The 15,472-nt window shown below is 36.9% G+C and overlaps 1 protein-coding gene across 1 annotated transcript in view; it reads left to right on the plus strand.

Annotated features, from left to right (window-relative positions):
- NRP1 (neuropilin 1) overlaps positions 1-15,472 on the plus strand; it is a 161,585-nt gene that overhangs the window by 103,457 nt on the left and 42,656 nt on the right. Inside the window, exons 8-9 of the mRNA XM_032237863.1 lie at positions 7,710-7,868; positions 10,474-10,618. Coding sequence (XP_032093754.1) covers positions 7,710-7,868; positions 10,474-10,618 — 304 coding nt within the window. The remainder of the gene's footprint in view (positions 1-7,709; positions 7,869-10,473; positions 10,619-15,472) is intronic.

Consider the following 15,472-nt stretch of genomic DNA (forward strand, 5'->3'; position numbering starts at 1 on the left):
CACACACCCCCCAAGAATCGAAACACAGAACAGGACAACGGCATCACCCTCCTCCCTTACATCAAAGCCACCACAGATAAAATCAGCAAAATTCTCTACAAACACAATATCAAGACAGCCTTTGGCACTGACCAAAAAATAGCCAACATCTTAAGAAAACCCCAAAGACAAGATCCATCTAGAAAACCAAGGAGTCTATGAAATACCATCAAAATCTGCCCAGCCACATACATTGGACAAATTAATAGGAAAATAAATGCATGCATCGCAGAACACAAGAACGCAGTCAGAAAAAAAGAAAAAAACTTCCTCCCTTTTCCAGCACCTTAAAGCTACAGGACATAACATTAATTTTGAAGGAACCAGGTTAATCTCCAAAACTGAACACTTCAACAAGAGAATAATTATGGAAGCCATCAAAATAGAGAAACACCCCACAACATGAATAAATATGACGATACCTCCTGCCTACCAGACATCTGGAAACTAGCCCTAGTCAACAAACGAGTCCCAGGCACGAAAACCAAAACCGGACCGGAACAATACAGGACACCACCACCAATCGCCCTCACCAGACTCAAACCCAAACCCATTGCATAGACCAAATGCAACCACCATCCAGAAGCCAAACCACGGCGGCATCACCAACTGCTGCACCCCCCTCTAACCCCCACACAAAACAAACTGGCACATGCTATGAACACATGGCCAGACCGCAAACTTGAAGTCAAACCAAAGCCTGGGATGTTACATCACAGCCATCTGCTCAGGACATTACATCACAGAACTTAGGAGGTTACAACGCAAATTCTCAGGATGTTACAATGCAGCCAACCTCCCAGGATGTTGCAGCACAGGGCTCAGGATATCACTACACTAGAGCTCAGGATGTCATCACACAGCCCATTACCCAGGTTGTTACAACACAAAAGACTAAAGGGCACACAGCTAGTACCTCAGCCACACAAGATGTTACAAAACAGCCGACTAATCTGCATACATCAACTCCATCAACTAATCAAGATGTAACAACACAGCCAACCAACCTGCTTACAGCAACAAAGCCAGCACTCCACACACCCCCACCAATATTTATAGAAAGACAGCAGATCCGATCACACTTTCCTCACACCAGAAGATGGGCAGTGGGACCTCGTCGAAACGTCGCCAAGATACTCTCAATCTTACAAGGGAAAAGACCTGAATATGCCAAGACCTGCATACCTGTACCCGTGAAAATCTATGAAAAGATATACATATATATAACTAGGTTATATTCCAGGTTCTCTGGAAGATGAAACTTTTAACGGAAAGTAGAAGTGTCTTGTTTTTTCTACATAAATGGCATGCTATAAATATTAAGAGCTATGTAGAGTCTATAAATTCACACCACTCTGGTAATACATATTCTAATCTATTGTGAGACATCTACTGTAGGTTTCCAAGTTTATTTATCTAAAAGAACAAATGTCCTCCTGGCTTTTAAATAAGGGAATAAGAAATTGTTGCAGAACAGTCCAAAGAATTTAAATTATTAGGCTTAATTTAGAGGAATTTATAAAAAAAACAGGGTTATAGCAAATGCATAATTTTCTCAATTCATTTCTGAGATGCTGTGAATAATAAAACATCTATTATTTTGTTGCAACTAGGTCCTCAAATATGAAATGTTAAGAGATATCTCTTGGTCATGTCCACCACATATGGTAGTGTGAACCAGATGATGGATTATACTTCTAGCACTTAGCAGATCTATCTTTATACAGATAGATCTGTATATCTTCTATCTACATTGGCTCAGCTGGAAATAGACTGCACTTACAGTAGTCCATGATGTGTTTTGTTTAGTTGTGTCTTGGCATAATATGTGAATTTAGCCATTATGGTTTACAAACCATGCTTTGTGGTTTTGTTTTATTTCCAAATTAGGCCATTGTTGTTCAGAAAATTACAATGTAAACAAATTATGGCTTAGCGCAATGCATGAAACCAGACAGAGGTATGTATATGATTCTGGCAGTGGCCCTGCAGGGAACCAGGACATATTAACATCATGTGACTATTGCATCCAACTGCTAAATCAGACGGATACTATGCCAGTTTATTGTAGAATATTGTAGAAATAAATACTCTATGAGGATTGGAACAGTCAGGGATGTTTTAATACAGAACAGGTCTTGCTTTATAAGGAAATGACACAATTCTCTTAAAATATTGACTTTTCAGCGTCTGGGGTCAAGTGACAGATTATGCAGTTTTCCAAGCTGCAAGACATGCTCACAAATAAAATGCTTCCTGTTAATCAAACTCCAGCTCTTCATCTTTTATTTTTTCAGGCAGCAGTACAAATAAAGCTACAGCAAAAGTGTTAAAAGCCTGGCATCAACAGTTGCTCCCTTGCCACAGCAGTCTCAGCTATGTTTTATTATGCATGACAGATTTTCATTTTCAAAATGAGTCCTTTGCATTTATGGTGCAGTTGTGCTTGCATGATTGTAGGAAGCAGGAAGATTCATTTCACACTGTGTGTTGTGCTCACAGACTGTTTAACCACCCATTTGGCTGCATGATTTACTGCACAGTAGCTAAATAACACTACTTTGCTCTTGCTAAATGGACTCTGAATGAAGAAGAAACTTCATACTTGAACAATTTAGTTGTCCACCAAGTTCAATAGAGCCCACTGACTACCTCTATGGTTGATTATTCATTGCCTTGATTTTTTTTAAAAAAAAATTCCTATCACATAAAAAAAAATCCCTGAAGTTTATTTAGTATTTATAAGATAGTCTTCTAATGGTGGTGGCTTTATTTGCCTTCTTGCATCACAATATAAGCAGACCTTTCTATGTTGTTCTGCCTACAGCACAGATTAAAACTTGAGCTGTAAAAATATATGTACAAATTAGCAAGAGAAAAATAGAAAAAGACATTAGTGCCACTTGTTCTAGTTGGAGTCCAATTAAAAGAAATATGTTGTTTTGATTTTCCATTTACCTTTTTTTTAACCTTATTCTGTATATTATCAATATTTAAGATGTTTATTCTGCTAGTTCCTTTACTATTTTTAATGAATGGTAGTAATCATTTTACTTAGGATGTAGTACATATTCATTTGATTATAAATTGTATACATACATTTAAACAAATGCAAATTGGGAAAGAATTAAATGGAATATTAGTGAATTCAATTGGACAAAATATATTCAATATTTCAAGTCTTCATTTTTCTAAAGAATGACAACTTTTTAAATATGAGGTGAGCTGTATATATAAAGACAGTATTCTCAGTCCAGTAAACTATATGCTATTAGGCAAATTCCTCATAACTGAATCAAGCCAAAAAGTATGGTTAGTTCTGCAAAGAAGTATTTTACAAGAAGTATTTTATACCAATGTTAATACCCCAAATATTTTGGTCTTTAAAAATGGTATGAAATCCTTACCTCACAGCACATTGGCCCACTACAATCCATTGGGCTAATGGTTTTTAATAGAAGTAAACATTCAGTTTTCTCTTGCTAACAAAATAATCAGGCCATCTTAATTCTGTGTATACAATCTGGCCATAATAGAAAAGAAAACGTCATCAGATTCTGTTTGCTTGCTGTAGAATTCAAAGAAGAAAATATTGAACAAAGAAAGCGCTTAATCTTTAGGATGAAGAATAAAGGTGTTTTTAAATTGGGCTGATACTATAGAACTTTCAAATATCAATCTCTCAGTCTTCTCTTGCACACATGTTTAAATCATGCTTTTCTACCAGGTTATTTGATGTTTAGCATCAGATATACAGCCTTTCATCGCTGCATTCCTATATTATTCATCTTAATGTGAAACAGATGTTTTTCCCGATAAAAAGGCCTAGAAAAGAAAGTAGGAAAATCAAAAGAAATGTAGGTGGGAAAGGGGAGAAAATAGCTGCCGAGCAATTATTTTGCTACCATAGTTTAGAGGAGATTTCCCAAAACCTGAAAAACGGTATCAGATTTTTAAATGCCCCCATGAAAGATATAGAAAAGCCTTCTTCTGATTTAATAGTCTATAGATAATAGAGAACCAGAGCGTTCACTGCAGTCTAGTTAAATCTTATGTAAGTAGCAATAACATGCTGATTCCATATACAGATAATCCTTGATTTACAATCATTTAATAACTGTTCAAATTTTCAACGGCATTGAAAAAAGCTACTTATGACCATTTTTCATACGTATGACCAATGCAGCATAAGGACTGTGGTGGCACAGTGGTTAGAATGCAGTACTGCAGGCTACTTCTGCTGACTGCCAGCTGCCAGTAATTCAAATCTCACCTGCTCAAGGTTGACTCAGTTTTCCAGCCTTCTGAGGTTGGTAAAATGAGGAGCCAGATTGTTGTGGGCAATATGATGACTCTGTAAACCGCTTAGACAGGGCTATACAATTCTGTGAAATGATATAAAAATCTAAGCGCTATTGCTATTCCCTAGCCATGTGATCAAAATTCAGATGCTTGGCATCTAATCATATTTATGATGGCTCCAGTGTCTAGGGGTCTTGGGATTACCTTTTCTGACCTTCTGACAAGCAAAGTTAATGAAGAAGCCAAATTTACTTAACAGCCATGTTACTAACCTAACAACTGCAGTGATTCACTTAACAAATGTGGGGAGAAAGGTCACAAAATGGAGCAAAATTCACATAACTGTTTCTCTTAGCAACAGAAATTTTGGACTCAGTTGTGATTGTAAGTCAGGGACTATCTGTAGTAAATATTTGTAATGATAGACTAAATAAATTTGTTTTGCTTTTTTGGCTTTTTAAGCATTAAGAGCTTTTACATTACCCAAGATATTCTTCAGTGTTGTTGACTTAGATGTTGCTTTCCTCTTTTTATTTTGATATTTTATTTTCTTTCTCCTCAGTTGAGAAGTACAGATGGATTCGGCATGGACTATCCAAGTTGGCATTTTGTTGTGTTGTTCCATTGTTATTGTGGCACTGAGAATCAGCTGCTCCAGTAAAGCAAATGCATAATTTAATTACTGACTTTCATGCAATTAAATCATTGAACAATTAGACTCCATTTCCAGACTTTTCCTCTTCCTTTCAAAGAAACTGGGTTTTAATTTGTTAAACTCTTATTATGGGCTATTTGCCTGACTTCATTCACAATAAAGTTCTTACTAGTTATTTAAGAGAAAGGATAAAAAGAAAATAGGAGTTGTTGTTGTTTTTTAAAAAAAAACACCCACAAGAAAATCCCACACAGACATTTTAACTTACTTCAAAGTATGATCTTGAGCGACTCACTATTTCACACTTGAAGGAGTTGTTTTTTTAATTGTTCATTTGACATGTCTCTTCATTCTTTAAGTCCAATTGTTTTATAACAGCCCTTCAGCTTTAAATTTCATATTTAACTAGACATGATTGAAAAACCCAAACCAACACCACAATATCTGGGAGATACTTCAGTTCAAGTTGATCTGGACAATATTCCTAACTTTCTACCATAGACCATTTTTCTTTCAGAGTAGCAGTTTTCTTTTTTCCCATGCTCAAAATATTTTAATATCCTGATTTTGATTACATACCTGTAAAAACAGAGGTGATAACCCCTTTTCTATCAGTAGAATGCCGAAAATAATCTGCCAAATTTATGCCTTGTAAAAAGAATGTGTGAATGCTGTGTTTTTCCATCATATAGGGTGAGTGGACGAGAGAAGGGTGTGATTTTGATTAGAGTTAATTCTTGTTTAGTAACCCCAGCTGGGACAAGCAACTTGGTCATTAAGTGAAGCAGTCATTAAGTGAAGCCATAACTTGCTTATTATTGTTCGTTTTTTTGTTTTAGGTCATAAGGTCATAAATGCAAGGATTGATCGTAATTTTTTCACCACATTCCTAACTGTGAAAAATCACTAAATGAGACAGTCAGTAAACAAGAACTAGCTATGTCGATTAAATAACAGTTAAAACAACAGATGAAAAGAACTATAGATCTCTTTTTCATTTTTTATTGTTTTTTCTCCAAACATATATTTAAACTGTTCAGCATTTCCAAAACTTTAGGCAAGCAAAGCTTGTCTAAAATCAGAATTGGGAACAATGCTTCTCTCTCTGATCTCAAAAGCTTTGCACTGTAACTTTTGTGCCTCAAGATTGTTAGTTTCCTAGTGATTGTATATTATCTAGGTAAATCTAAATAGCAGCTTGTCTATCTTCAACAGGACTTCCTTCATATTTTCCCTAAGAGATTATGTTGATTTAACCCATCCATCCACCCACTCTCTTTGCTTTTGGATGTATGACATGCTTCCAGGAAAAAGGATGCTTGACGGACACTAGAGACATGCAATCTGCATCCGGCATACCTCAAAATAATTAAAAAGGTTGACGTGTGGTGGATATTTAAGACAAGCAGTTTCAAAGAACCTTTCTAATGTCTGGGTAATGTTAGGAGAATAATCTCCTAGAGAATTTCACCATGAACAAAATATAAGCCCATAGATGCCATATTTGTAAGATAAGAAAATATTTTATTTTATACTATCATTCTACTTTTAACATTCAGTTATTGGTAGGTATGTATTCCCAGTGCAATCTTATGCCATTTTAACCAGTTTAGTAAAAGGATTTGGGTTTGCAATTTTGGGAGGGGGTGTTTTATTTTGATTTGGTTTATTTTCCCTAAATGATTATTTAATACAGAATCCATGCAGACTGTAAATTAGTGAAATATACATGTTTTGAAATCTTCCAGTTGCAATAACATACTGAAATATGCAATAGATAAAGATAGATGGATGGATGGATGGATGGATGGATGGATGGATGGATGGATGGACGGACGGACAGATGGATGGATGGATTAATGGATGGATGGATGATAGGCAGACAGACAGATAAATGATATATAGATACACATACACACACACACATATACACATACACATACATACACATATATATACACAAACACACACACACACACAAATATATATATATATATATATATATATATATACACACACATATATACACACACACACACACACACACACATATATATATATATATATATATATATATATATATATATATATATATACATACACACACACACACACACACACACACACACACACACACACACACACACACAGAAATATATAGATAGATATAGGTATAGATACCGGTAGGTATAGATAGATGTAGATAGATGAATATAGATATAGGTGAATAAAAAGTGTTATCTATGTAAGCAAATTAAATTCTCACGAATACAAAATTGGAAATTTCTGATTTCATCTTAGCAAAATATCTTATCAGCCTGCTGAAGTGTTGCTCAAATGGAAAAACAGAACAGAATAATAGAATTGGAAGCTACTGGATGTAGAACATTTCTGGCTGTTCAGACCATTTACACATTGTCTACCATTCTTCCCATCAGAGTTAATGATTGATTGCATTTATATATTGAGGAGATATATTTTTATTGTTGGAAAATGTAGATAGACTACATTATGCCCCAACAGTATTATCAGAGCAAAATCCTGAAGCAGATGTCATAGTTTAATCAATGGGAGAACTACTAGCAATAACAGGATTATCTTATCACATCCTAAAAAAGGAAAGTGTTACTTGTTCAGCATATGAGACATTAGAATATGGATTACATGTAATTTGTTCCCTTCTCTCTCTACTTTTCCTCTTTCTTTCCCACAGGTAGACGTAGGCGTTCTCCGCTTTGTATCTGCCATTGGGACTCAAGGAGCCATCTCCAAAGAAACTAAAAAAATGTATTTCCTGAAAACATACCGAGTGGATATAAGTTCCAATGGAGAAGATTGGATATCCATTAAAGATGGAAACAATAAACCTTTGGTAATATTTTTCATCTGTATCTTGACTATTTAGAGATTTATAAAATGCAATATTTAGTTACAGTTATCAGTAAAAGGCGTCCCTGCAGATTTTACTCCGCTGGTCTCATGGTGCTCATCATTGTTTCAAGGCCATTAAGCTAGCGCTGTCCAGAAGCATTTCTATGGTCATGTGGTTAGCATGATGTCACAGACTCCTGCTACCTTTCCACCAAAGTGGTATCTATTTAGTTACTTGCATTTTGAACTGCTAAGTGGTCAGGAACTGGGGCGAGAACAGGAGGTCATCCCATCATGTGACGCTCAGGTCTGGAGCTACCACACTGCCCCTGAGCCACTACGCTGCCCACAGTTACTAGTGTGTTAAACAAAATTCTAAGTACTTGAGAATCAATTATACTTATCCCTATAGGTCATTTTACTAATCAATCAAAAGCAATGTGCCAATAAAATAGCCTCAAAAGCAAATTCTAACACACTGAAATAAGTCTTACAGTTTTTTCTCCAATCATTTATGCTTTTTTTCTTCACTCATTATTAACATATAGACGCAAGAATGACAGAGTAATTCTATAATAAAATGCTTCATTGCTACATCATGGAAAACAAGGAGGTTAAATCACCAAAATGAAACACTTTTAAACCCATTAATTGTAATTGTTGATATTTAAATGCTTTCCCAAGCTAAACATCCTTGGTCTTGTCTGGATTATGTCTAATTTTATTAAATTGGGGGGGGGGGAGGATATTGAGATTCCCATGTTTGTTAAGACTGCAGATGGTTAAAAAAAATCCATGCAAGATAATAATATATCTCATACTAAATGTCTGAAGCATAAATAAAAGAGTCATGTGTTTCCCAGTTAATTATGACTCCTTAATATGAAAATATTGAAGAAGTCTACAGAATGGTACCAACTCAAAATTCTCATTTTCACCAAATTAGCATCATGTAATTATATTTGAAGTTGTGTGCTGGTGCTTGCTTGTCTTCTATTTTATCAACAAGTAATCTTTTAAAAATTGGAGAAAAGGAAATGCCGCATTGAAATGTTACATTGGATGGATATATTGTCCTCCCATTTGCTATAGGTTCCATAATATTTAGCAAAATTGGTCAGTCAAAGCTTCGTACATTTTCCCAGATATGCCTTATTTATTTTGGAAATACCTTAAAAGTCTTACACAAACCAATCTTTGTACTTCTGCTGCACTTCCTTTATCATGGATAACAGATAACCACTTGGCTGTTTCATCCTGTTTGTCTGAAAGACAGCCAAACTTTACCACAGGCCTTGGCCTAACTTTCCTGTGCAATTAATATTAATAAGTTAAACAGATGGTTGGTACTAAATAGAGTTAATGTTTGCAAGAGATTCCTGCAGATCTTCCATTACTACTTCCTTCCCATAAAAAAAAAAAAAAACAGAAAGAGCAATTTTTAGCAAGACTATTACAAGGGAAAGGGAGACAATAATGTTTTAAATGTCCCAAAATGGAGACGTAGATATTTCTAGCTTGTCCAGTCCCAAGAAAGTAGAAACAATTGAACAATTAAAACCCATTTATAATGGATAAATAGCAGCTAAAATTAATATTACAATTGATTGCATTTTAGCTACTTACATGCACAGGTTTAAATAACATGGTCAACTTCCTTTACTATATTCTGCTCTAAGAAAATACAAAGCAGGAAAGTTGGGGAAAGATTTAAGAAATTACTACCCAACAACGGAAAAATGCCTAATATCAGGAAATGGAGACTTTGCATTGTCTAATGAAAAAGGAAATTAGTCACCTTCCTTGAACTTAGTCAATGGAGAATTTGACTTTCTTATAGGTGTATTCATGTCTGGGTTGTAAAAAGCCAGACAATACAAAAAAAAAATTCTAAATTTGTTTGTTTATGTAAAACATTTATATAGCGATCCATCTTCTAACCAACTCCAGGCAACTCCCAATCAAAAGCTAAACCAAAAAAAAAAAATCATACTAAAATGATAACACTAAACATTAAAATATATCTTTGCTTCCATATGATAATCTTCTGGATTTTTGCATCTAAATATCATTCTATTATAATAAACTTTCTTAAGAGAGCAGAATAGATGTTATCAGTCTTTAAATGCTTTTATTGATTGTATTAAAAATTTTTAGTGAAACATAGAAAAATAGAATACTTAGATTATACTAAATATTGGAAGTATCATAAGAAAACTATGCATTCAAATTATTCATAAGAAAGTAAGGTAGCCTCACTTTCAGTTGGTCAAAACAATATATCCTCACTTTCAATGAGTCAAATTTTGTCCTTAGCAGTAATCTTAATCCCACTATGTTTTATTCTATAGTTCTATATTGTTAAACTTTATCTAAGTAAAAATTGTCAGTTATAAGTTACCATATGGAACTGCAGGAATTCAGTATCCTATGTTTACTCTGTATTATTCTTTTCTTCTGTAGGAATATGATCATTTTTGAATTTATAATTGTTACTAACATTGTTAACATCAATCATTTTTACAATATAATTCATATATTTATGTGAGTAAACAAACACAGTTGAAATATTTTAAGGAATCTTTTAAATGGTTTCTCTTTTATAGCTATTCATGGGGAACATCAACCCAACCGAGATTGCTTATAGATCTTTTCCCAAGCCAGTTCTGACACGTTTTGTTAGAATCAAGCCTGTAACCTGGGAAACTGGAATATCACTGAGATTTGAAATCTATGGCTGTAAAATTACTGGTAAGGATTATGAAGAATTTACCTTATTGTTTGTTTTTAAAAGAGTGATTGTCAGGACTCATCTACACTTTTACCTATATTCCGCTTCACTCCAACTTAACAAAGAAAAGGGAGGGGTGGAATGGAATGGAAGGATGGGAGGAATGACATTCATCTTTGTAGGTTCCTGTGAGACATTGCTCCCCCCTCAAGGACACCCCAAGCAGATGTCCCAGCGTGGCCTGCTGGTTCTCATAATAATATGAATAGAAATTATTGGTGGACGAAATGGACTGTGGGTGGTCTGTAGGGAAAGGGGGATTAACTATGCTTGTTTTTGCACAGGAAGCTCAGAGTTGGTTTCGCTTCTTCTGTGCCAATGTGGTTTATTCAGTAAAGTTTATACTCTTGGTAAAATAATGTACCAGGAGTTTCTTTTTCTGGATTTGCCAACTGGACAGTCGACAGAGATATTTTATTGTCATTGCACATCATATAACAAAATTAAATGCCATCTTCAGTGTACATTGTAACTATAAAAATAAAAATACAAAGATACATCCTTCTCATGCTATATAATTGAAATTGAAAACCTAATATTGCATTAATATTGCACTACACCATATAATTCAATATAGTTATAGTTGCCCTGGGAAACTGTTTTTCAGCCTATTTGTCCTTCTTTTTAGTATCCCATATCGTCTGCCAGATGGTAATAGTTCAAAAAAAGGGGTGCCCACGGTGAGATGGATCTTTAAGAATGTTTAGAACTTTCTTAAGGCAGTGGGAGCTATAAAGCTCTTCCAAAGAGGAGAGAGGACAACCAATGATCCTCTGGGCAATGACATTAACCCTCTGGAGCACTGTCCTATTTGCCACTGTGCAATTGGCAAACCATGCACAGGTGTAGTAAGTTAAAATACTCTCTATGGTGCAGGGGTAAAAGGTCACCAGCAATTTTTCATCAGTACCATGGACCAGGACGAAAACATGACGTCCTGAAAATAAAGCCATACCATATTTTTGGGGTGGGCAAAAATATAAGCTCTTCCCCCACCACCACCCCCGGCCAGGCAGACCGCCACTCACTGACCTAGCGGTATCCCAAAGGCACCAAGCCATGGGAATGGGGAGCAAAGGCACTCGTGTTGCTTGGCACCTTCAGGATACTGCTAGGTTGATGAATGGCACTGTGCCCAGATGGAGAAGGGGGTTGCCAGGAGGTTGCTCTCTTGCGAGCAGGCTCTTGAAGAGCCGAGAACAGCCTCAGGGGTGAACGGCTGTGTTGCGCTGTCGCACCCTTTCCAGCCAGGCACAGTGCCATTCACTGACCTAGGGATATCTCGAAGGCACCAAGCCATGTAAGCGCCTGTATCCCACCCCCTGGCTCCCATGGCATGGCACCTTCGGAATATCCCTAGGTCAGTGAATGGCGCTCTGCATGGCTGGAGAGGAGGGTTGTGCGAGCACCTGTTCCACCCTCTGCTCACACACCTCCCAGCTTCAACATACCCTGGCCAGCTCTCACGGCCAGGACACCGCGGCTGCCGCTACCAACCATTCCAGCATGGCTTCTTTCCCAGCTTCCAAATTCCAGAGATCGGCTGCCAAGTCTTCTAGCAGTGGCCGCTCTGGGAGTGAGCTCTATGGTTGTGGGCTGGCTGCCAGAATACTCTGCTGGGACAGCCAATCAACCATAGAGCGCACTCCTAGAGCGACTACTGCCAGAAGACTAGGCAGGCGATCTCTGGAGTTTGGAAGCCCAAGAAAAAGCCAGGCTGGAATGCGGCAGGGGCGGCAGCGGTGCCTGGCCCGGCAGGAACAGCTGGGCCATGGCATGGTGAGGCTGGGAGGTGCACAAGCGGGGAGTGGAACAGGCGCTCATGTAACTACCCTCTCCAGCAGTGCAGAGCACCATTCACTGACCTAGGGGTATTCCGAAGGTGCCAAGCCATGGGAGGCAGGGGGCGAGGAACAGATGCTCACACAGCTTGGTGCCTTCAGGATACTCCTAGGTCAGTGAATGGCGCTATGCCTGGCTGGAAAGGAGGTTTGCCAGGTGGCTGTTCATGACCGTGGTCACCTCATGGCTGCTGTGTTGCACTGCTGTGACAGCCCAACACAGCCGTTTGCCCCTGAGGATGTACCCGGCTCTTTGGGAGCCTACTCACAAGAGAGCAGATGCCCAGCAACCCCAAAATAATAAGCCCTCCTCTGATAATAAGGCCCAAGCCATATTTTGGGGGTCAAAAGAAAATAAGACCCTGTCTTATTTTTGGGAAAACATACTAGTATAATTTCTGCTGGGCCCTTTTGACCAGTGCTGCAATGTGAGTGCCCCAGGTCAGGCCCTCTTTTATGATAACACCCAGAAAGTTAAAACTGCCCACTTGCTCCACTCGGTCTCAATTGATAAGCAAAGGCTGGATTTCTGATCTATTCCTTCTATAGTCCACTATAAGCTCCTTGGTCTTTTTGGTGTTAAGGACCAAGTTATTGTCTCCACACCACCAAAGCAACTGCTCCACTCCATCTCGATAGACAGAGCCCCCCCGTCCCCGGAGATGAGTCCCACCACTGTTGTATCATCTGCAAATTTACTAATAGTATTACTAGTATGAATGGGAATGCAGTCATGGACATAAAGTATATAGAGTAAGAGACTCAACATGCAACCCTGGGGTTGCATGTAAATAATTCCTGTTTATCTTAAAAAGACAGCAAATTGTTATTGTGATTTTCTATTTTTTCAAGTGTGCAAATCAGTAGTTGTATTTTGAGCTACAGCACTTAAAATGTTAATGTGCTTATTAATTAGCACTGGGAAAATATTTAAAAAATAACTGTATACATATAATGTGTATGTATTCATAAGATGTTTTATAAGGGCTCGCACACAAACAAGCACATGCACACACAACATGCATACATGGAGGGAGGAAACGAGAAACAGAGAGAGGGGCTAGCATATATGAGCAGATAGAAGCTGCAAAAACTTAGCGGTCACTAGATGGAGTAAACAGCTACTCAAAAAAGTAGATTTTGTTGCCACCTAGGGTTTTTCTGAATTCGTACAGATTAAATATGTAGAGCACTTGCAAAACATGAAAATTTATGAAACTAAATACTAACTTTGTGAATTAGGAAATGAAACCATGTAAATAATAACCACATCCTAACACACACTAACAATCCAGAGGCCACATCAACATCTCAATGCTTATCCATTTAGTATAAGGAGTAAGTTAACATTAGACAAAATCCATCATTTATCCTATCTTACATAAGAATAGAATAATAATTTAGTTACTAATTTCTTTTCAAATCGAGCAGTTCAAGGCTTTGGAGATAATGCATACAGAAGATTAATAAAAATGATTAAAAATGTTTGTGCTAGTCTACCAGTCATCTAGATTCCTTCTTCTTGTAAGATATTTCTATTCAGTTATGTGGAGAACAAGAAATAAAGATCATGTTGCATATGGATGGTATACACTTCCTTGTGTCTGAGTGAATTTAGAAATGTAAGCTTTTTACTTGTCATATCTACCTGTAATAATGATATGTGCATTCATATTGCATTATTCAGATAAAGAGGGTGTTTTAGAAGCAAGGAACAAGCAAGCAGATTAATTAAAAGAAAAAATTACTAGGAGGTTAATTCTATCTTTCTACCTAAAATAAAATCCATTAATCTAAGATATTTCATTAATCAGATTAATTGCATATTTCAAAATTGTTGCAAGCATATTTTCCAGTGTTTCTGTCTTTCTAAAAAGATTAGAAAGGAAAATAACAGGAAGAGGTGAATGGATGGGTGGAGGAATACGATACAGATGACATAATCTATTTTTTATCAAACAATGTAATCAAAAATTTAACACAATGCAGCTAGCTGCAAAAATACTTAAGAATGGAGAAAAAATCCATCTCAAATATCTTCATTCATGCTGAGAAGTTCTACCTTCCAATTTCCTGAAAATATTCTACCAATTAAAGAAACTTCTGATGTGAAAGGGTTTCCCCTCCTCCACCTATTTTTGGTGTTTTCAGAGTGCTTTGGACTTACTTTTGTCCTGGTGGTGCTTTTGAATCAACTTCATCATTGTAAACTGGCCAAAGATTTTATTGCTGTTGGCTTTATCGGTACTTGTTCCTTCAACACACTATTCCATTACTCTGTAGTCCTCTTGGCTTGTGATCTGTACCTTACTGATGGCCAAATGCTAATCTCTGGTTCGTTTATCCGGAATGAAGGCCAATCAATCATGCAGTCAAAGAAAGTTGAAATATGTCACTTTACTTCTGATCCAAAGCAAAGGGGCTTCTCCTGCTGCTTTAGCAAAAGCAAAAGAGTAAGAGGACCTTTAAGTAAGGCTTGCATTCTATTTTTATACCCTCAGCCAAAAGAGATTCAAAGCAGAAGTTCAATCATTTGATTATAAATTTCATTTTCTAGATTGCACATGCAACTAGATGTGTTTGCCAGGTTTTTCTTAGCATGAGCTAGTTTTTAGCTTGCAAATAATTATCTCCAGAGTTTCATCTGGACCTCCCATCCCACTCTGTTGCCTTCCTTTGTTCCAGGTTTATTGCAACAAGTTTCTATATGCTTTCTGAACCACATCCTGTGCATCTAGCTATAGTTTCTCTGTAGGGTTCGCTTTTAGAGGTCCTTATCAAGTGAATAAATCTTGTTCTGGTCTAGATAAGGTGCTGGTATCTCCGTGTTCTGAGTTTCTATGTAGACAAGATGAAAATAAACTGAAAAGAACATGTTCCTTTTTGAATAAAGTGCTTTCAAGGTTGGAATTTGGGTGGTCAGGACCTCATTCCCCTCTCTTTTTTCAATCAAATTGAATGAGAATGATTAAA

The sequence above is a fragment of the Thamnophis elegans genome, chromosome Z (assembly GCF_009769535.1).
Source record: "Thamnophis elegans isolate rThaEle1 chromosome Z, rThaEle1.pri, whole genome shotgun sequence".
NCBI lineage: Eukaryota > Metazoa > Chordata > Lepidosauria > Squamata > Colubridae > Thamnophis > Thamnophis elegans.